General features: G+C 38.4%; 2 protein-coding genes across 2 annotated transcripts; one reads left to right on the plus strand and one right to left on the minus strand.

Annotated features, from left to right (window-relative positions):
* The first annotated feature begins 608 nt into the window (after positions 1-608).
* On the plus strand, positions 609-1,962 carry LOC119731401 (protein unc-93 homolog A-like). Its single transcript, XM_038204575.1, has 3 exons — positions 609-744; positions 1,032-1,299; positions 1,730-1,962. Exons 1-3 carry the CDS (start codon positions 658-660, stop codon positions 1,960-1,962), a joined length of 588 nt encoding a protein of 195 aa, XP_038060503.1. The 5' UTR covers positions 609-657.
* A 1,439-nt stretch (positions 1,963-3,401) lies between these two features.
* LOC119731410 (lactadherin-like) lies at positions 3,402-6,046 on the minus strand. Its single transcript, XM_038204582.1, has 4 exons — positions 5,938-6,046; positions 4,536-4,671; positions 4,157-4,328; positions 3,402-3,452 (listed from the first exon to the last, which is right to left on the minus strand). Exons 1-4 carry the CDS (start codon positions 6,044-6,046, stop codon positions 3,402-3,404), a joined length of 468 nt encoding a protein of 155 aa, XP_038060510.1.
* Positions 6,047-23,670: the final 17,624 nt, after the last annotated feature.

Here is a 23,670-nt window from a genome sequence, read left to right on the forward strand (position 1 = left end):
CATGCATTTTAAAGAGCTGGGTTTGGGCCAGAGAAGGTGATACATCAAGTTGATGAAATCTGACCGAATTGTGAAAACTAAGTCAAGCATTTGGGAAAAATTTCATTTAGGGGTGCTGCACACTATGTCTAATTGGGCGCTATTGGTAATACATGTTTATTAGTTTTAATTGCTCGTAATATTATATGCAGCTCAGACAGACATATGATTTTGCCAAACAAATGGATCGAGGGGAGGGGAGGGGGCTTATCCCCATTAAATCATCCCTGGAATTCTAACATTGCCGTAGCCTGTAGCCTCGACCGAATTACTTGGCTACGGAAATAACACGGGTCTATGGGAAGTGGCTGCAGCCGCTTCCACATCCAAGTAATCTAGACTCGACTTTTTCTTTCCACCAGGAGGCGATATCGAGAGCAACCACAGCGTCCTCCGCCCCCAGACCAGTCGACTCGCACCACGCTCATTTCTATCTACCTGGCTTGCGGCGTGCTGTCAGCGACAGTTGCTGTGGTTTTCCTGGATAAAATCGACGCAGTCGAGCCCGGGACCAGACTTAGTGGGAAAGAAGAAGAAGAAGAGGTGGCGGCCGACGGCGAACACCCACGGTCTACTTGGCGGGAAATCACGGCCAACATTGCCGCCACCTTCCGCCTGATGACTAACCCGCGCATGGCAATGCTCATACCAACGCTGTTGTACTTGGGAGTGGATGTGATGTTTATGGGCGGCCATTTTACAAAGGTGGGTTTGAACTCTTGGTGGCAGCAGATATGCCGAATAATCACCATGCGTTCAACCGAAACATTCACCGAAACAGGATTGGATTTATCGGTTTTACATTATGTGCAATTTGCCAACCAAATTGAAAATAAACCACTGCAAATGTTAAGATAGACGCATGATGACTTGAACCTCAGCATGTATATAGACCCTTTAGATAGGCATTTTGTAAATCAAATAGTGTATTGATTCCGTTATTGCAGTGGTCTGAATTTATCTGCTCGTATCCACTAACTTTGGTCACATAGTTTTTCGTTGGTTGCACACGAGGGATCGAGGTTGTCGGCTACGTCATGATGGGCAGTTCCGTCTCCAGCTGCATCTCATCCTTCCTGATTGGTCGGCTGATGAAGTGCGTCAGCAGGTTTGCACTCTTCATCATTGGGGGCGCTACTTACCTGCTGGTACTAGTTTTCATGTTGGTCTGGGACCCTGACCAGGGCAGATTGTGGCATCTCGTTCTGATGGCTGTGGCGGTTGGCTTTGCGAGAGCAAGCATTGCTACGATAAGCTCAAGTAAGCCATCGCAAATCAAATTACGAGTCATTCACAAGTCACAGTCACAAGTCGATCACAAGTCAAATACAGTTAACACTAAGTCAATCACAAGTCACAACACATGTCATTCACAATATACATCACGAGTCAATCAAATCACAAGTGACATCGAAAGAATCACATGTCAATAAAAAGCCAAATCACATGTCGATCACAGAAAGGTGACAGTGAATAAACGCTGATAAAGGAATGTGTCACCGAATTGGGATTCCTTGTGAAAAACGCGATTGACCCATGATTTGACTTGTGATTTGCTTGACTGGTGATGAATTGTGATTACTTGTTTGATCTCCTTGACTTTAATACAGTTTTTGTAACCTTACAAATTTAGGTTCACATTTTGAGTCGAAACGACTGACTTTGATCTTTATTATCATTTTTTTGATAGCTCTGTTGGGAATGCTGTTTGTTTGTCAACAAGAGGCAGCGTTCGGCAATCTGTGCTTCTGGCAGTCTCTGGGCTCCGCTGCCATATTGGCCCTTGGTATCCCACAATCCCTGTGTGTCTACCACGTGATCTCAATCGTCATGTGCATCCTTGTGTTCTCCCTGGGCATATACTGTTTGCTGGAGCTGCAATTGAAGCGAGAGCGGACACGTTGCGAGAAGAAGCCTGAGTAGGAGGCTGAGGGGAAAGAAATGACGTCGGAAATGTTGGCCATTGCAGAGCCGACCAACAACGAAATATCAATCGACTGATGACATGTAGACTTCCCGACAGTGTTGGAGCAAAGGCTTTGATCCTCAAGGCCAAGGCCAAGGCCCTGTTTTATAAAATGACGACTAATATAGAACTAAATATAGTCACATGACACATCATCACGAATCGCTCATTAAGAAGAACAACTTGCAATCAAAATGTTTACATACAATGTTTTATGACTGCATTTTACATGTATCTATTAAAGTATAAGTTCAGGTCTTCATGAATATGGTTTAACTAAAGCAAAATAATGATTTACTTCTATATTGACGCACAATTCTCCCGAGTGTAACAAAAGGGGGATCCAAGAAACTGATTTGGGCAATTTTTATTTGCTGGGCCAACATGGTCAGAAATATTAGCATTACCTAAAACAGATACATGCAAATCCTTAGCACTTATCAGGGAGACATATACTACCAATCAGATTGATCATCAGTTAGAAAAAAGCAGCTCACTAAAACTTTGTGTGGTTTTACGTATAATTCTCTAAGTCCCATCATTCGCTTACAAAAAGTCAGATGACTAAACAACACACAAATCTATAGGGTGTTTCCCTCCTCAATGGTAACACGATTAAAATGGTAACAGAAAAGTTTAAAACAGATATTTCTCGGAAAATGAAAATATCTATGGGCCTTGAAGAGCCTCGACTCAAAATTGCAAGGCACTGATCCCTCAAGGCCAAGGCTTTTGCCCTCAAGCCTCGAGGCCAAGGCCAAGGCCCCAAAGTCCAGCCTTAAGGCAGCCTTAAGGCCAAGGCCCAGCATCAAGGCACTACATTACTGCTTCCCGATCTTACCTATGAACATATGCAGGGGCTGTCTAGTATGCAGCCTTTACCAATGAGCCGTAGTTAGCACCGGCGACTAGCGTTGCGCGCGCAGAATGCATATTCATGAATCATGGCGGTAAAGGTACCCATAATGCTTCCCGTTCATTTTTTTTCCAAAATGAAATGAGTCGTCTAGATCACCATTCGATATTGCAGTTGGTACGAGCAGTATAACAGCATACACGGACTAGCTCGGCGTGCAAGAATTCGTTTCAGTTTAAAATTGAAACAAATATGTTTTGATATTTAAATACCAAACATAATTACTAACATTAACTGACTCCAATGTACAAAAAAAGCTTTTGTCAAGTTGATTGTAACATGCTGTATTCGTTATCAAATTTAATATTTTTAACTTTTTGAAATTATAGTTTAATTTATTTATTGCACGCAACACTGTGACTGTTATATTTTAAATTATGAAATATTTACTACAACACGGTGACTGTTAAAGTTCGAGGGATTCTCGAAAGTGTTTCAAAAAGCGCGCTCTCTTGTTCATACACGGAGCCCATAAAGCATCTAATCAAGGTTAGTGACCGGGGTGTTGCCATCAGTGTTACCGATGAACACCTGAAATAAATCCCAACGCATAAACGCACGTTTGTAACAAAATGGCCTACCTGTAGTAAAGACTAGGACCAAAACTACAACAAAGTAGGCATTCTTAACTGACAGGGTCTTCCTTTGAAACAGAATTTCAACAAAGCGTTATAAAGTTATAAAGTAAACTGTTTGTCCTGGGTGGGACTCACATTTAAGATCATTTTCAGCCATATAGACCTATCTTGACTGGGCTTTTTTGGGTTTCTTTTTGAGCTTCACAGCATTTTGCTTTTTGGGGGGGGGGGGGACTAAAGCTTTTTTCTTTTAAATAACCCCTCTTTAAGAGAATGTAGCATCAATCTTTTCTGAGGTTGCTGTTTTGGTTGCCACTACGTATCAAACAAAGAAAGTCCTGCTTTTGATCCTAAAAACCCTAAACCTCACCCTATTGCACAAAGCTAATTAAACTCGCTCCATACAATTTCTCATTTCTTGTTTACATGATCTGAAATTATTGTTGGTTCCATTTACGTTTTTAATTCCAGACACGATTTCAGAGTAGCTCATTGGTTGCATAAGCATGGAGCCACACAAAGTCATACAGAATGAAGTTGTCATACTGCAATAAAGCCCAAACAAAATATGAGAAAAATACCTTTTCATTTTCTTTTCAAAACTGTACAAAAGTTAAATTAAGCTTACAGCAAGACTTAGTAAAGATTGATGTTTACCTTGATGTCTCCGTTTCTATTAACGTGTTCATAGTCAGATGAGGGCTGCTTCTGATACGCCACCACGTACCTCTTCACATACCAAGTGCCGCGGCCGTCGCCTTGTGTGATGACCCCACTCACCACTGTACTCTGAACGAGGTCCACCTCGATCCAGGGATTGGCGTCGACACTGTACACAGAGAGAAGAGAGGAAGAGGAACAATGAAATAACAATTATCCGCAAACTCGGTTTTGGAATGGATTTGAAAATCGATCACAATTATTGAAACTCGTTACAGTGTGCAATTCAAATGCACATCCGGGTAGGGCTTTGGCTGGGGATGAGATTTTTTTTGTATAATGTAAAGGAAACCTACCTACCTACCTTGATACCTACCTTGAGGTTGCCCATCCGTTGTCGTCGAGGCGTGCCTCACTGGCAGGGCAACAGCTGTAACTACTGGACGCCGTGATTCGTTTATCTTGGATTGTCCCGTCCTCCATACCAAGGGGCTGCGGGCTTGAACACTCTGCTGGTAACAAACGAGTAAAACAAACGAAACTGATTCTAATTTAAATAATAAAACATGGAAACATTGTGTGAAAGCTAATCTGATTCTGAACTATAATAAGGGGTAGAAAACCTGATGACACTTTTCAACTTATAAACCTCAATGATGAGAAACTGAAGATTCACGAATTCACGAACATTTTCATTCCAATGTAATAATGAAAATGCAAACCTTTTTTCCCTTGTTTTCTAGTACTGATATGAAAACGCGATTCCATGATGCTTCCCAAACATTATTGTAACCTGGATTATTCTCTGCAGGCTGACAGTCGAAGTAAGCTTGAATTTCGTCGGAATCCTCGCTCAGCAAAAGCTCGTAGGTAGTGGGGCGCCCCCTGGCGGTATGACGAAGCAGGGATGCGCATTCCGCCGAGGCGTATAGCAGTGCATTAGCACGGATCTTCGTACGGTAAGAACCAACGGTGTGGGATACCAGAATGTGGGCTGTACTCCGATCCGATGAAGCAGACTTGATGACACGAGATCGTCACTATAATTTACGTTTGCATGGAAAAATACACTAGTATTAGCCTTTTTTTCATAGATCGGAGACAGTAGGAATGCGCTATTTTTTATCATAATGAAAAGTTTGGGGCCCAAACGCGCAACAGATCAATGTGTGTGAGACAGCTCTACAGCTTGCGCAATTGACCTTGCAATTTGCATACCGCATGCAACACGCTGGCCACGTGAACTCATACAACCGACCACTGCAAGACATTTTGTTGGTTGTTTGTATCAAATGTTTGAAAGGGAACTTCATCCTCTTTACAAAACCACTACCCCCAGTGTGCTCTGATATCGGGTTCTCGAGATACGTTGAGATAAACAACCAAAGGTCTCTCACAAATGATCATTTTCTGTTCCGCTCCAAGGCAATTGCCTCATCCCCCACATTTGCAAGCCAGACATAGATAGACGTTAAGCCAAAAGATAGCGAGCGTGTGTACTCCATCCGGTAAAATGTACCTCTTGGGATCCAACGGACTCAACGACAATTTATCTAGCGATATGGTGTAAAGGATGTGTTTTTCCGATCGAATTTGAGTCATCGTTTCTGTTTTAGATTTATTTTTAAAGATGCAGTCGTAGTAGTGTCGGTGTTTCAATTTTTTGTCAGTGACTGATTTTGTGACCCCCTTGGCCTTTTTAAGAGTGATGTTGTTGTCATCTGCTAAAATCGAGTACATCTTAGGTCTTACGCAAACTGCTTCTTGAATGACCTTACCTCCAAACTCGTCTTTAAATGTACCGATCACTTCCTTATTGGTTGGATCGTATAACTCGTGATCCAGATTGTAATTCGAAAAGTCGTAGTGTTGCCCGTGAGATCGCATGTCTTTGCATATGTCATCCGTGTGAACGACAATCAACAGACTGTCCGTATCCGTATACATCAACCTGATTTTATCTCCGTATTTGTCTTTCAATCGGTTGTAATAAAAATCGTACATGAGCGTCTTTGAGAGATCTAAGATGCTCACTCCGCAGTAAATGGGCTTTTATAACACGGTTGTCGTTTTATATGTTTCGACAAACGACAGGTCACATTCTGGAAACGGCGTTGTTGTTTTATAGCTCGGTTTTTGAATTATTTTTCGATTTCTAACGTTTTCCATCGTCTTACCAAACACGCTGTTATTCATCAGTTTAAAAAAGTCCTTCTCAAAATCAGAGGTTGCTTTTATTCGGAGTTGCGTGTTTTTATCGATGTAAGATATCATCCAAGGTGGTTGTTTAAATTTTAACACGCGATGTACCTTTTTTTAGTTTCAAACCGAGATCAAGGTATAACTGCAACGTAACGTAGTGCAACACGTATTTTTGTTTTGGATTAAGCGTACACGTTAATTTTTGTACGTCGCTACTAGGTTCGGTATCCAATAACTCATTTTGATAATCAGACATCCAAGCTTGGGGTACGACCATATTTTCGGGCGCTAGGGGATAATCGTTATGCTTGGTGTGTAGATCGTACGGGTAGTCTAAATCTACTTCGAAAAAGTAACCGGTGTTGGACGTTTTCTTAAGCGTTAATATTCTTTCTTCGGTAAACGGTTTCGAGGGTGTCCATTTAAAATCGCTGTCCGGTAGATATTGACTCATAGCCCAACCGTACAGATTGTTGGCATCCAGATAAGCGATATAACTCGAGGGCTTGTTTGAATCGTAGTCATCGAGATATTGATTATTGGCTTTGTGATGTCTCAGTCCATCCACGCTAGATATGCCTCCTCGTTTTGCTTTTTCAAAAAATAAGTGTTTGTCGACGTCTTGCAACAGTTCGAGTTTAGCTTCCGAGTGTTTCAATAGAGTACCCAGGACAATCCGGGTGCGGTGTAATAGTTGGCTGGATCTAGCCTGTACTTTTCTATGCACGTTCTTCTAAAGTTTTCAAATACGCCTGCAAGTAATAACGTATTGGTAGTCACGTACAAGTCGTGATATTCTCCTAGATTTTGTATATTAAACTCGTTCCACACGCGTTGAGCTCTGTCATAGTCTTGTTGCGATATATGTTGGTCTTTTAGTCTGCTGTAAAACTTGTCGATGGGGGGTAGGCTGGTCTCTTGAAACTTATCAAACGAGTTCATATATTCGTAGGGATAAATTCCTTTTTGTAATAACGAGTCAGGATGTTTAAAATGCTTTTTGAGTAGATGAAACGACTCTTTTGGACAAGCTTTCACGAATTTATCCAACGATGATGCCATAAAACTAAACAAGTCTAAAAATCGTAGATTTCCTATCGAAAACAAAATATACTTTTCTGAATTTTTAGCCATAACTTGTATTTCTGTTTGGCTATCGTATTCTGTCATTCCCTGCATGATTAAATGCGCGTCGTAATTTTGTAAATTGTGAAAAAGACCGGTACCGGTGTACAACCGGGTTTAATTTGTAGTTTGAGGTTACAATAAGCGTTACAATATGCGGCACCCCTATATTTACCAGTGACGTGGCAGTGATCTCTCACCTTTCTAAATTGATTAATGCTCTTATTGCAGTCGAGACATTTAGACTCGATAAATCCCTTACTATTTTTGTAGTGATATTCTTTCATTTTTTTTATCGTCTAGGGTTCTCTGGGTTTCTGGCACTGACAGTTGCTCGAGTAATTGGAATAAATTGTTTTTTTCACAAATCCAACACGCGTTTGTTTTATCATGATGGTCTTTAGCTCGCTCGTTAAATTTTATGGGTTGGGGTTTTTCAAATAGACAATTAATATCGCTTTGTTATTGTAACAACGTTGTTATAAATCTAGTTGAAGCGTCTTTGCCTCTATAAGTCTCTTGATACACATTTTTCCGTCGCATCGGACGACAACTAGCGAATAACCGCTAGCTTTGTGAACGTTAATCTTTTTTGTGTTCGTCTCTTTGTCTGCGTGAGTAGGATTAGATGTTAGTGCTTGTGTGGGTGTTGTTGTTGTTGTTTGTAGTATGGATTCAAAGTCAGCATAAATGACAAATGGTGCTTTTTGTTTGTGTCTATAGTTTTTAAATTATAATATCGGTACGTCTCTTTCGCCTGGTTGCCCGTCTATGTATTTTGGTTTACCTGTCGGAAATACAATCTTTGATGGATGTGCATCTATACCCTTACAATCGGCGATATGTCTGTCTAATTTGTTTTGATTGGTAAAATGACATAGACATCTTCGACAAAAATATTTCTTACATTTATGTTTCGTAACGTCGTACATCAACCTCGTAAAATATTTTATCTAACAATAGTGATGCTTGTCACCTTTAGAAATCAAAAGCAGATCAATCTATCGTGACCCGTAGTTTTTAGACACGTATAATGGATATATCTCACCCTCATAACCGTATACGTTTATCTATAATTTATTTTGTCTTTCTATCTTGGGTATCTGATCGACCGGTGTCGGAAAGTCAACGCCTTTAAATTTGAGTCCGTCGTCTTTGATGTAAGTCGACGGTCTGCTTTCGTTGATTTTATATTGAGGATTATTTCTTATTTGATTTTTTACTTTGTCCGTGTATAACCCCAAGGTAGATCTCAAACACCATCTCAAACACTCGTCGTCTTTGTTTTGTACGTTGATCATCGCCTGTTAAATTTTAAGATGTCCGGGTAGGTTTATGTAAGAACTACCTCTCGCTGGATTATATATGTTGATGTTGATGTATAACGCGAGTATTGTATCGACTACCCAACCCGATCCTTGATTCGTATACCTTTCATCCTTTTTAAATAGCTTTTCGATCTCTTCTTTTAAAACCTGTTTTATTTGACTTTGATTTAAAACGGCTTTCGGCTTGCTATAATGAATAGCTTCGATCGTTTCGATGATATCGTTCGGTTTGATTTGTTTGATTAAATCATGGTTATAAAGTCTGGGGTTTAATTCCCAGTTCCTGTAGTAATTTTTAAACCTTCTCGTTTCTCTAAAAGCTGACTCTGTAAAGTCTTCGGGTTGTCTGTATGTTTTAATCGCCGAGATTAAATCTTTTTTCAAAAAACCGTCCTTTATAACCCGTCGGTACGTATTTTAGATTTTGTTCGTCTACAATCTGTTTGAGCTCATGTAGTGTCTTTTTCCTCAAGTTTTTAAATTTACTTTCATAATTTGTTATCCCCTCGATGTGGACTTTACGAGTAAGAGAAACATTTTCATAGTGCGGTATATTATATCGCTGCACGTAATCACGCAGCGTGGCTTTGTTCCACTTAGAATATCCTTTGACGGTCGGTCTGAACATATTACTCTCCATTTTATTATAGGAAATATATTTTTTTTCTCATTTTTTTTGGAGGCCGATCAATTGTTTCATAATCCATGAGAGCTTGACTGTAGCGGAAATTCCCTCTTTTTTATCCGGAATTTCAAAGTTACATTGTTTATCCCGAGTTTCAAGGTCACGTCGTTTACGCCAAATTTCTATCGTGCCTCAACACGTATCAAGGTCACGTTGTTTATGCCAAATTTTTTCAAGGTCACGTGGTGGTGACATTACCTCATTTTAGCGACGACAAATTAAACTTTTAACTCCAGAGCGACAGGCCCTGACTTGGCACACATTTTTCTATTTTGCTCCCGAACCTGACGTCAGATTTCTAAAAATTTGCCGCGGGGGATTCCCCTATATTTTTCCCCCAACTATTTTTAAAACTAGAGCGGCGTGTCCAGGCTTGCCACAGATTTTTTCCATTTTGGTCCCGTACCCCCACCTTCCCTACTACTCCTGCATAATGATCTATGTTTCCTACCTCCATGTTGCATGCATGTTTGCTATGAACTGACATGATCTATTTTGAATTGGATGATGTAGTCAGTGAAAATTTATTAATTGAAATTTCATGGAAGTCAAGTGATTTTGTTGAACATCTTTTCTCCAGATGGTTTGATCGTATTGTGTTATCTTTGAGGAATGTGGTTACTTGGTAGGCCCTAGTCTTTTGTGGCATTTCAGTTGACTCAATATGGTTACAGCGGCATACAACTGTATTGAAATGCCCCAAAGAGTATTAGGTGACTACAAAGTAGGCAGTATTGTTAAAGCAGTCTATGTTAATTATTAATTTTGTGGGTTGCTGTGGTCAATTTATACATATATGATGTGTTGCATTAGATGATCAATTTACAAAGTGGTGTATTAAATTCTTTGGTACATCATTTGTCAGACGTCAGACCCTTATGCTTATTAACGTTCAATATTTAGAAATAGGGGGACAACTAAAGTGGTACTACTGCAATGGTATTTTTCACAAATTAAGGATTGACTATAAACAAAACAAAAGTGCCCTTTACAAATACAATAAAGTATTTACAATCTAAGCTCCTTTAGCATGATGCCAAAAGTCTGAAGATCTGTATGTTGTGTAAAGTGTGGCATGATCGCGTACAGATTCAGATGTGTATGCTGTATGCATTTTTCAATCTGCTTGACCTTTGTGTTCGACACATGTTTGCATGTGATATTTGCATGCGAGTGCATGTGATCATGTGGAAGATTAACATCAATTACATAACTATGATGGGGGGAGAGGTGTGTATGCCCTCCACAGACAGATGTTCACGAGTCCTGAGTATGTTCTGGTACAAAATGGTTGAACAATACATATATGGTTTGTCTTCAGTTCTTTCCCCTCCTTTTCAAAAATGTACATACTCTTGAAGCCCACATCGCCCCCCCAAGAGTGTGACTGTACATAATGTAGTTAAGTCACTTGAAAAAGGCATATGTCTTTTGATTCTAGTTGATCATGTGTCTTTTAAAATCTTGAGTATTACACAAATCTGCATGTTGTGCAAGACAAAAGGCAATTTTGTGAAGAATTGTGTTGCGGTTGTTACACACTAGTTCTCACCCTAACTGTATTCATACTTCATTTACAAATGTATTTTTTCTTTTTATTTTGTTTTCAGTATTGAAGAGTGTCTTGACGCCATCCAAGACATCAAGTTCCTTCTGGTCTGTTTTTGTGCAGTTCGTCCAGTGTGTCTGTCCCATTAACCATGCCCTGTCATCTCATTTCATTCCTTAGTGTGTTCAGTTCATTCCACATTCACTCCAACATTTGATCTCCTAAATATCATATGAATAAAAGTTGCTACATGTGAGCTGAAGTTGTTATATGTGAGCTGAAGTTGTTATATGTGAGCTGAAGTTGTTATATGTGAGCTGAAGTTGTTTTTTGTGAGCTAAACGTGTTCTGTGTTAAAGCTATTTTTTTATAAAGTTACAAAGTTGAAGTTGATTGCCAATTCAAAGACAAATATTACATGCTGAAGTTGATTGCCAATTCAAAGGCAAAGATTACTTGCTGAAGTCTATTGCCAATTCAAAGGCAAAGATTACTTGCTGAAGTTGATTGCCAATTCAAAGGCAAAGATTACTTGCTGAAGTTGATTGCCAATTCAAAGGCAAAGATTACTTGCTGAAGTTGATTGCCATTCTAAGGCAAAGATTACTTGCTGAAGTTGATTGCCAGATCAAAGGCAAAGATTACTTGCTGAGGTTGATTGCCAATTCAAAGGCAAAGATTACTTGCTGAAGTTGATTGCTTATTCAAAGGCAAAGATTACATGCTGAAGATGATTGCCAATTCAAAGGCAACGATTGCTTGCTGCAGCTGATTGTCAATTCTGAGCCAAAGATTACAAATCAGAAGTTGATTGTCAATTTGTAGCCAAAGATGACAAAGTTGAAGTCAGTTAATGTTTTCAAGGTAAACTCAAGATTTATATCAGGAGATGTGTGAAAAACAAAGTTCCAACAAGAATCAAAGTGTAGACAAAATTAAATACCATTGTGTATCATTGAGTTTATACAAGAACGTACAGGCATGCTTGAGTCTAATGCTGAACATGTATGTGAATCAGAACCTGTGGACATGTTTGTTTCTGTGGCAGATGTTGAAAGACATGTGAATCGATGGAAGAAGTGGAGAATCAACAAAATGACCACAAAGAGATTGAAACAGCAGAAAGCAGTGCGAAGGTTGAAGGCCAGTGGGCAAACATGCTGCAGTAGACATCAGGTATTGGATTGTGTTGTAGAGTATATCAAAGAGACAAAGAAGGTGTCAAAACCGAACAGAAAGAAAATCAGAAGATGTGAACGAAGACAAGCATTACATAGGTTGAGGAATGGCAAGGTCATTGAACAGCGTATGAGTAAGGAAGAGAGGAGGAACAATGAGAAAACACAAAAGAGTATGCAGCGTCACACAAAAAGAAGTCTGTCTTATGTTATCAAGAAAATGCAAAATAAAGAGCAAAGCCAAAAAAGGAAGTCGATCAAACATAAGACTGAACAGGTCTTGTTGAAGAAAAGTACTATTTTTGTACTGATATTCTTTCATTTGTTTTATCGTCTTGGGTTCTCTGGGTTTCTGGCACTGACAGTTGCTCGAGTAATTGGGATAAATTGGTTTTTCACAAATCCAACACGCGTTTGTTTTATCATGATGGTCTTTAGCTCGCTCGTTAAAATTCATGGGTTGGGGTTTTTCAAATAGACAATTAATATCGCTTTGTAATTGTAACAACGTTGTTATAAATCTAGTTGAATCGTCTTTGCCTCTATAAGTCTCTTGATACACATTTTTACCGTCTCATCGGACGACAACTAGCGAATAACCGCTAGCTTTGTGAACGTTAATCTTTTTTGTGTTCGTCTCTTTGTCTGAGTGAGAAGGTTAAGATGTAAGTGCTTGTGTGGGTGTTGTTGTTGTTTGTAGTATGGATTCAAAGTCAGCATAAATGACAAATGGTGCTTTTTGTTTGTGTCTATAGTTTTTAAATTATAATATCGGTACGTCTCTTTCGTCTGGTTGCCCGTCTATGTATTTTGGTTTACCTGTCGGAAATACAATCTTTGATGGATGTGCATCTTTACCCTTACAATCGGCGATATGTCTGTCTAATTTGTTTTGATTGGTAAAATGACATAGACATCTTCGACAAAAATATTTCTTACATTTATGTTTCGTAACGTCGTACATCAACCTCGTAAAATATTTTATCCAACAATAGTGATGCTTGTCACCTTTAGAAATCAAAAGCAGATCAATCTATCGTGACCCGTAGTTTTTAGACACGTATAATGGATATATCTCACCCTCATAACCGAATACGTTTATCGATAATTTATTTTGTCTTTCTATCTTGGGTATCTGATCGACCGGTGTCGGAAAGTCAACGCCTTTAAATTTGAGTCCGTCGTCTTTGATGTAAATCGACGGTCTGCTTTCGTTGATTTTATATTTAGGATTATTTCTTATTTGATTTTTTACTTTGTCCGAGTATAACCCCAAGGCAAATCTCAAACACCATCTCAAACACTCGTCGTCTTTGTTTTGTACGTTGATCATCGCCTGTTAAATTTTAAGATGTCCGGGTAGGTTTATGTAAGAACTACCTCTCGCTGGATTATATATGTTGATGTATAACGCGAGTATTGTATCGACTACCCAACCCGATCCTTGATTCGTATACCTTTCATCCTTTTTAAATAGCTTTTCGATCTCTTCTTTTAAAACCTGTTTTATTTGACTTTGATTTAAAACGGATTTCGGCTTGCTATAATGAATAGCTTCGATCGTTTCGATGATATCGTTCGGTTTGATTTTTCGATACCTTATTTTTAGTACAAGCTCTACTTTTAAACCTCTGAGCTCTCTCAATTCAGACTTGATTTTATTGACTTTTTGTTCCTTGTGCGAATCAAAAACTTGATTAAATCATGGTTATAAAGTCTGGGGTTTAATTCCCAGTTTCTGTAGTAATTGTTAAACCTTCTCGTTTCTCTAAAAGCTGACTCTGTAAAGTCTTCGGGTTGTCTGTATGTTTTAATCGCCGAGATTAAATCTTTTTTCAAAAAACCCTCCTTTATAACCCGTCGGTACGTATTTTAGATTTTGTTCGTCTACAATCTGTTTGAGCTCATGTAGTGTCTTTTTCCTCAAGTTTTTAAATTTACTTTCATAATTTGTTATCCCCTCGATGTAGACTTTACGAGTAAGAGAAACATTTTCATAGTGCGGTATATTATATCGCTGCACGTAATTACGCAGCGTGGCTTTGTTCCACTTAGAATATCCTTTGACGGTCGGTCTGAACATATTACTCTCCATTTTATTATAGAAATATATTTTTTTTCTCATTTTTTTTGGAGGGCAATCAATTGTTTCATAATCCATGAGAGCTTGACTGTAGCGGAAATTCCCTCTTTTTTATCCGGAATTTCAAGGTTACATTGTTTATCCCGAGTTTCAAGGTCACGTTGTTTACGCCAAATTTCTATCGTGCCTCAACACGTTTCAAGGTCACGTTGTTTATGCCAAATTTTTTCAAGGTCACGTGGTGGTGACATTACCTCATTTTAGCGACGACAGATTAATCTTTTAACTTCAGAGCGACAGGCCCTGACTTGGCACACATTTTTCTATTTTGCTCCCGAACATGACGTCAGATTTCTAAAAATTTGCCGCGGGGGATTCCCCTATATTTTTCCCCCAACTATTTTTAAAACTAGAGCGGCGTGTCCAGGCTTGCCACAGATTTTTTCCATTTTGGTCCCGTACCCCCACCTTCCCTACTACTCCTGCATAATGATCTATGTTTCCTACCTCCATGTTGCATGCATGTTTGCTATGAACTGACATGATCTATTTTGAATTGGATGATGTAGTCAGTGAAAATTTATTAATTGAAATTTCATGGAAGTCAAGTGATTTTGTTGAACATCTTTTCTCCAGATGGTTTGATCGTATTGTGTTATCTTTGAGGAATGTGGTTACTTGGTAGGCCCTAGTCTTTTGTGGCATTTCAGTTGACTCAATATGGTTACAGCGGCATACAACTGTATTGAAATGCCCCAAAGAGTATTAGGTGACTACAAAGTAGGCAGTATTGTTAAAGCAGTCTATGTTAATTATTAATTTTGTGGGTTGCTGTGGTCAATTTATACATATATGATGTGTTGCATTAGATGATCAATTTACAAAGTGGTGTATTAAATTCTTTGGTACATCATTTGTCAGACGTCAGACCCTTATGCTTATTAACGTTCAATATTTAGAAATAGGGGGACAACTAAAGTGGTACTACTGCAATGGTATTTTTCACAAATTAAGGATTGACTATAAACAAAACAAAAGTGCCCTTTACAAATACAATAAAGTATTTACAATCTAAGCTCCTTTAGCATGATGCCAAAAGTCTGAAGATCTGTATGTTGTGTAAAGTGTGGCATGATCGCGTACAGATTCAGATGTGTATGCTGTATGCATTTTTCAATCTGCTTGACCTTTGTGTTCGACACATGTTTGCATGTGATATTTGCATGCGAGTGCATGTGATCATGTGGAAGATTAACATCAATTACATAACTATGGTGGGGGGAGGGGTGTGTATGCCCTCCACAGACAGATGTTCACGAGTCCCGAGTATGTTCTGGTACAAAATGGTTGAACAATGCATATATGGTTTGTCTTCAGTTCTTTCCCCTCCTTTTCAAAAATGTACATACTCTTGAAGCCCACATCGCCCCCAAGAGTGTGACTGTACATAATGTAGTTAAGTCACTTGAAAAAGGCAAATGTCTTTTGATTCTAGTTGATCATGTGTCTTTTAAAATCTTGAGTATTACACAAATCTACATGTTGTGCAAGACAAAAGGCAATTTTGTGAAGAATTGTGTTGCGGTTGTTACACACTAGTTCTCACCCTAACTGTATTCATACTTCATTTACAAATGTATTTTTTCTTCTTATTTTGTTTTCAGAAATGAAGAGTGTCTTGACGCCATCCAAGACATCAAGTTCCTTCTGGTCTGTTTTTGTGCAGTTCGTCCAGTGTGTCTGTCCCATTAACCATGCCCTGTCATCTCATTTCATTCCTAAGTGTGTTCAGTTCATTCCACATTCACTCCAACATTTCATCTCCTAAATATCATATGAATAAAAGTTGTTATATGTGAGCTGAAGTTGTTATATGTGAGCTGAAGTTGTTATATGTGAGCTGAAGTTGTTATATGTGAGCTGAAGTTGTTTTTTGTGAGCTAAACGTGTTCTGTGTTAAAGCTATTTTGTTATAAAGTTACCAAGCTGAAGTTGATTGCCAATTCAAAGACAAAGATTACATGCTGAAGTTGATTGCCAATTCAAAGGCAAAGATTACTTGCTGAAGTTGATTGCCAATTCAAAGGCAAAGATTACGTGCTGAAGTTGATTGCCAATTCAAAGGCAAAGATTACTTGCTGAAGTTGATTGCCAATTCAAAGGCAAAGATTACTTGCTGAAGTTGATTGCCAATTCAAAGGCAAAGATTACTTGCTGAAGTTGATTGCCATTCTAAGGCAAAGATTACTTGCTGAAGTTGATTGCCAATTCAAAGGCAACGATTACTTGCTGAAGCTGATTGTCAATTCTGAGCTAAAGATTACAAATCTGAAGTTGATTGTCAATTTGTAGCCAGAGCTGACAAAGTTGAAGTCAGTTAATGTTTTCAAGGTTAACTCAAGATTTATATCAGGGGATGTGTGAAAACCAAATTTCCAACAAGAATCAAAGTGTAGACAAAATGAAATCCCATTGTGTATCATTGAGTTTATACAAGAACGTACAGGCATGCTTGAGTCTAATGCTGAACATGTGTGTGAATCAGAACCTGTGTACATGTTTGTTCCTGTGGCAGATGTTGAAAGACATGTGAATCGATGGAAGAAGTGGAGAATCAACAAAATGACCACAAAGAGATTGAAACAGCAGAAAGCAGTGCGAAGGTTGAAGGCCAGTGGGCAAACATGCTGCAGTAGACATCAGGTATTGGATTGTATTGTAGAGTATATCAAAGAGACAAAGAAGGTGTCAAAACCGAACAGAAAGAAAATCAGAAGATGTGAACGAAGACAAGCATTACATAGGTTGAGGAATGGCAAGGTCATTGAACAGCGTATGAGTAAGGAAGAGAGGAGGAACAATGAGAAAACACAAAAGAGTATGCAGCGTCACACAAAAAGAAGTCTGTCTTATGTTATCAAGAAAATGCAAAATAAAGAGCAAAGCCAAAAAAGGAAGTCGATCAAACATAAGACTGAACAGGTCTTGTTGAAGAAAAGTACTATTTTTGTGATGATATTCTTTCATTTGTTTTATCGTCTTGGGTTCTCTGGGTTTCTGGCACTGACAGTTGCTCGAGTAATTGGGATAAATTGGTTTTTCACAAATCCAACACGCGTTTGTTTTATCATGATGGTCTTTAGCTCTCTCGTTAAATTTCATGGGTTGGGGTTTTTCAAATAGACAATTAATATCGCTTTGTAATTGTAACAACGTTGTTATAAATCTAGTTGAAGCGTCTTTGCCTCTATAAGTCTCTTGATACACATTTTTACCGTCGCATCGGACGACAACTAGCGCATAACCGCTTGCTTTGTGAACGTTAATCTTTTTTGTGTTCGTCTCTTTGTCTGAGTGAGTAAGTTTAGATGTAAGTGCTTGTGTGGGTGTTGTTGTTGTTTGTAGTATGGATTCAAAGTCAGCATAAATGACAAATGGTGCTTTTTGTTTGTGTCTATAGTTTTTAAATTCTAATATCGGTACGTCTCTTTCGCCTGGTTGCCCGTCTTTGTATGTTGGTTTACCTGTCGGAAATACAATCTTTGATGAATGTGCATCTATACCCTAACAATCGGCGATATGTCTGTCTAATTTGTTTTGATTGGTAAAATGACATAGACGTCTTCGACAAAAATATTTCTTACATTTATGTTTCGTAACGTCGTACATCAACCTCGTAAAATATGTTATCCAACAATAGTGATGCTTGTCACCTTAAGAAATCAAAAGCAGATCAATTTATCGTGACCCGTAGTTTTTAGACACGTATAATGGATATATCTCACGCTCATAACCGTATACGTTTATCGATAAATTATTTTGTCTTTCTATCTTGGGTATCTGATCGACCGGTGTCGGAAAGTCAACGCCTTTAAATTTGAGTCCGTCGTCTTGATGTAAATCGACGGTCTGCTTTTGTTGATTTTATATTGAGGATTATTTCTTATTTGATTTTTTACTTTGTCCGTGTATAACCCCAAGGCAGATCTCAAACACCATCTCAAACACTCGTCGTCTTTGTTTTGTACGTTGATCATCGCCTGTTAAATTTTAAGATGTCCGGGTAGGTTTATGTAAGAACTACCTCTCACTGGATTATATATGTTGATGTTGATGTATAACGCGAGTATTGTATCGACTACCCAACCCGATCCTTGATTCGTATACCTTTCATCCTTTTTAAAAAGCTCTTCGATCTCTTCTTTTAAAACCTGTTTTATTTGACTTTGATTTAAAACGGCTTTCGGCTTGCTATAATGAATAGCTTCGATCGTTTCGATGATATCGTTCGGTTTGATTTTTCGATACCTTATTTTTAGTACAAGCTCTACTTTTAAACCTCTGAGCTCTCTCAATTCAGACTTGATTTTATTGACTATTTGTTCCTGTGCGAATCAAAAAACTTGATTAAATCATGGTTATAAAGTCTGGGGTTTAATTCCCAGTTTCTGTAGTAATTTTTAAACCTTCTCGTTTCTCTAAAAGCTGACTCTGTAAAGTCTTCGGGTTGTCTGTATGTTTTAATCGCCGAGATAAATTTTTTTTCTCAAAAAAACCGTCCTTTATAACCCGTCGGTACGTATTTTAGATTTTGTTCGTCTACAATCTGTTGGAGCTCATGTAGTGTCTTTTTCCTCAAGTTTTTAAATTTACTTTCATAATTTGTTATCCCCTCGATGTAGACTTTACTAGTAAGAGAAACATTTTCATAGTGCGGTATATTATATCGCTGCACGTAATCACGCAGCGTGGCTTTGTTCCACTTAGAATATCATTTGACGGTCGGTCTGAACATATTACGTTCCATTTTGTTATAGGAAATATATATTTTTTTCTCATTTTTTTTGGAGGGCGATCAATTATTTCATAATCCATGAGAGCTTGACTGTAGCTGAAATTCCCTCTTTTTTATCCTGAATTTCAAAGTTACATTGTTTATCCCGAGTTTCAAGGTCACGTTGTTTACGCCACATTTCTATCGTTCCTCAACACGTTTCAAGGTCACGTTGTTTACGCGAATTTTTTTCAAGGTCACGTGGTGGTGACATCACCTTATTTTAGCGACGACAGATTAATCTTTTAACTCCAGAGCGACAGGCCCTGACTTGGCACACATTTTTCTATTTTGCTCCCGAACCTGACGTCAGATTTCTAAAAATTTGCCGCGGGGGATTCCCCTATATTTTTCCCCAACTATTTTTAAAACTAGAGCGGCGTGTCCAGGCTCGCCACAGGTTTTTTCCATTTTGGTCCCGTACCCCCACCTTCCCTACTACTCCTGCATAATGATCTATGTTTCCTACCTCCATGTTGCATGCATGTTTGCTATGAACTGACATGATCTATTTTGAATTGGATGATGTAGTCAGTGAAATTTTATTAAGTGAAATTTCATGGAAGTCAAGTTTTTTTGTTGAACATCTTTTCTCAAGATGGTTTGATCGTATTGTGTTATCTTTGAGGAATGTGGTTACTTGGTAGGCCCTAGTCTTTTGTGGCATTTCGGTTGACTCAATATGGTTACAGCGGCATACAACTGTATTGAAATGCCCCAAAGAGTATTAGGTGACTACAAAGTAGGCAGTATTGTTAAAGCAGTCTATGTTAATTATTAATTTTGTGGGTTGCTGTGGTCAATTTATACATATATGAAATAGGGGGACATTTAAAGTGGTACTACTGCAATGGTATTTACAAATACAATAAAGTATTTACAATCTAAGCTCCTTTAGCATGATGCCAAAAGTCTGAAGATCTGTTTGTTGTGTAAAGTGTGGCATGATCGCGTACGGGTTCAGATGTGTATGCTGTATGCATTTTTCAATCTGCTTGACCTTTGTGTTCGACACATGTTTGCATGTGATATTTGCATGCGAGTGCATGTGATCATGTGGAAGATTAACATCAATTACATAACTATGGTGGGGGAGGGGTGTGTATGCCCTCCACAGACAGATCTTTACGAGTCCTGAGTATGTTCTGGTACAAAATGGTTGAACAATACATATATGGTTTGTCTTCAGTTCTTTCCCCTCCTTTTCAAAGTCACTTGAAAAAGGCAAATGTCTTTTGATTATAGTTGATCATGTGTCTTTTAAAATCTTGAGTATTACACAAATCTGCATGTTGTGCAAGACAAAAGGCAATTTTGTGAAGAATTGTGTTGCGGTTGTTACACACTAGTTCTCACCCTAACTGTATTCATACTTCATTTACAAATGTATTTTTTCTTCTTATTTTGTTTTCAGAAATGAAGAGTGTCGTGACGCCATCCAAGACATCAAGTTCCTTCTGGTCTGTTTTTGTGCAGTTCGTCCAGTGTGTCTGTCCCATTAACCATGCCCTGTCATCTCATTTCATTCCTTAGTGTGTTCAGTTCATTCCACATTCACTCCAACAGGTCTTGTTGAAGAAAAGTAAATGTTCAGATGGACTAAATGGGAATATAGGAAGGAAACTTCACAAGAGATGTAGTGTTGAGAAGTCAGCAGTTATGGATGTGAATCGTTCTATAAACGAAGTACAAGTCAAGCAATGTTGGTTGTGTGATCAAGTGGCTAGTGAACACGATCAAGTTGTGCAGTGTGATACTTGTAAAATCTTCTATCATGTCAATTGTATGGGATTTGCAAACATTCAGTCTGTGCTTGCAAGCAAATCCGTAGCATGGCTGTGTCTAAAATGTGGGAGGTGTACCTACAATGACTCTTTGTTGTATGATCTTGGCATTCCGACAGATGAGAACAAATTTGAGATGCCATCATCTGAAGTGTACACGGAGGAAGCAGCTGTTGAGTCTTAAGCACATTGAAGTTTCAACCGTACATGGAAATGAAGGTGAGGAACAGGCAGGCAATGACAAAATTGAGCATGTACATAACATGGACTGCAAACAGGCATGTTTAAATATAGGTGAAAGATGTTGCATTGTTCAGCAGACTTGAGGTTATTTTTTACGCAGCAAGAAAAGTAATGCTGAGATTAGTTGTAGTAGTGGAAATGATAAGAATGAGGAAAATCAAGACAATGTACAGAGGACAAGAGGTCAGTCTGCAAGGAAAAGTAGAGATGTTAATGGCAAAAGTAGAAGGAAAGAGCGAGTGTTCATACAGAATGAAAAGAACAGTGTTTAGAAAATTAAGTCCAAAAGAAAAGCTGGAGACAACATGGAAGATTTAGCACAAGATTTTGACAAGAAAAAACTCGGAGCCAAAATACATGTATGTACATGTAGTAGTAAACACAGTTGTTCTTGTAAAGACAATCAACAGATTAATGAGACTAAAGAAATCGGATGTATTCAAGGTAGCTTCCATCAAGGTGATCTCAGATTTGCGGAACTGGCTGGAAGACAATGTGTTTGTAAGAGCCTGTGTGGAATCCTCTATAGCCGAATTAAGCCGTTAAATATGTGGAGTTGCAAAGACGTGGATTTTGTGTTCAATACTGGGAATGAATTGTACAGTTGTTTGTCTCGGAGCTCTACAATGATGAATGAATATTTGCTAATCAGTGAGTTGCCTGATAAGATAGATGCATTTGGTAAATGTTTCCACATGAAGATTGCTGAATCTGTTTCTTGCACTTTTGCAGAAGAAGGACATCTGACTGAGCTCAATATGATTCCGTTGAGTAGGGCAGTAGAGCAGACAATTCAGAAATACTGTGCCAGTTTCATTTGTTTCAAAGGCAACACATTTGCAGTCATTGCTAAAGATGGAATGTATTACATTTTTGATTCACATTCTAGAAATCAGCATGGACATCAGCACAGTGAAGGCAGAAGCTTGCTCAAATGTGTGTCATCATGGCAAGGTGTGTGCAGGTATTGTACTTAACTTGGAAAGTCTATGAATGTCAGTGACAATGAACTGTTTGAAATTACAGGTGTTACTGTCTGGGCAGATGATGTCAGTATCTGTAATGATGGTGAAACTGTCAGTGGAAGCAGTGAACCATCTTGTAGTAATGTACAAAGAAAAGAACAGAGTGAACGTGATGTAGAAATTATACAATCTTATCAACCAGTCAATTTGAAATTTGTTCCATTAGATTATGACCATAAAATTGCATTGTGTCAAAAATTATGGTCTGACAACACTTTGTCTAGATGCTCATGAAATTCCCGTGAGATGTGAGCAGTTGAGTAAACCTGATTCCATAATGACAATCCAAGGTGATGTGTTTAATAGGAAGGGGCGTAATCATACATGTCGCCACTACATTTTAAGTTAAATGGAATGGAGTTTGGCCGCCACCATGCATTTAAGTTTTTATCAGACTTGTGTTTTCTTAAAAGGAAGTGGTTTTCTGGCTAGAAAAATAGCAAGGAAGAACCGGTTTTGTGCAGGCAAAATTCAGGAAATAATCTGTTGATATTAATAACTTGTTGGAAAGTTCCAAGGTCATTCCAAGAAGGTTGCCGCCGTGAATTAGGGTTAAAACATGGGAGGGGATGGGATTTGCTATCAGCATCAGCAGGGCCGTTCCTCATTCTTTTCTTTTTATGGGATGTATGATAACATTGGAGTACGAGGGGCTCTGCGAGCTGATGAATCTTTTTTTGAAAACATTGTGTTTGCAACCAGCTACGTGGGTTCAGAAGAAAGGTTTTAGACAATAATGAGAAGCATGATAGAATTCATCCAAAACACCAGTGTTGAAAACTTCAGAGAGACGTAAACGTGCAAACCTAAGGATGAGGCAAAAATCTGATAGAGACCGTCAAAGAAAAAGATATCAAAGAAAGAAAGATGAACAGTGACTGCAGGGAGAAAAAGGAGTGTGCAAGGAAAGAAAAATACCATAAATGTGTGGAATACAGACAAGGTGCTATTGAGTATGGCCAAAAAAGATACAGAGAGAATGCAGCAAAGATTACTGGAGTCATGAGGCAAAAATACCATGAGAATAAAGTGTATAAACAACAAAAGATTAATACTGCAAAAAAAAATACCACAATGATATATCATATAGAAATGGTCTTATAAAATCTATGAAAAAGAGGTACCACAGTGATGTATCATATAGAAATGGCCTTATTAAATCTATGAAAGAGAAGTACCACAGTGATGTATCATATAGAAATGATCTCATTAAATCTATGAAAAAGAATTACCATAGTGATTTATCCTACAGAAATGCTCTTATTAAATCTAATAAAAAGAAGTACACTTTGAACAAATTATATAGGATGAAAGTGATACATTTTCAGAAAGCTAAATATCACAGGGATCAGCGTTATCGTGAGAATATGACGCAAAGGAATAATCAACGAGCAAATAGAAAGAGATCGAGTCAACGTATTATGAGCAATGTAATAAGAAATTTGAGGCAAGATGTACTATCATCAGGACCTGAA

This window comes from Patiria miniata, unplaced genomic scaffold (assembly GCF_015706575.1).
Source record: "Patiria miniata isolate m_02_andy unplaced genomic scaffold, ASM1570657v1 HiC_scaffold_1, whole genome shotgun sequence".
In the NCBI taxonomy this organism is placed as follows: Eukaryota; Metazoa; Echinodermata; class Asteroidea; order Valvatida; family Asterinidae; genus Patiria; species Patiria miniata.

Coding starts and splice junctions, on each gene's coding strand:
- LOC119731410 (XM_038204582.1), bottom strand. CDS start 6,046: ATGCGATCTCACGGGCAACACTACGACTTTTCGAATTACAATCTGGAT. Junction 4,672..5,937: donor ATTTAAAGACGAGTTTGGAG/GTAAGGTCATTC, acceptor GTTTGTTACCAG/CAGAGTGTTCAAGCCCGCAG. Junction 3,453..4,156: donor ATAGAAACGGAGACATCAAG/GTAAACATCAAT, acceptor GATTTATTTCAG/GTGTTCATCGGTAACACTGA.
- LOC119731401 (XM_038204575.1), top strand. CDS start 658: ATGACTAACCCGCGCATGGCAATGCTCATACCAACGCTGTTGTACTTG. Junction 745..1,031: donor TGGGCGGCCATTTTACAAAG/GTGGGTTTGAAC, acceptor TTGGTCACATAG/TTTTTCGTTGGTTGCACACG. Junction 1,300..1,729: donor CATTGCTACGATAAGCTCAA/GTAAGCCATCGC, acceptor TTTTTTTGATAG/CTCTGTTGGGAATGCTGTTT.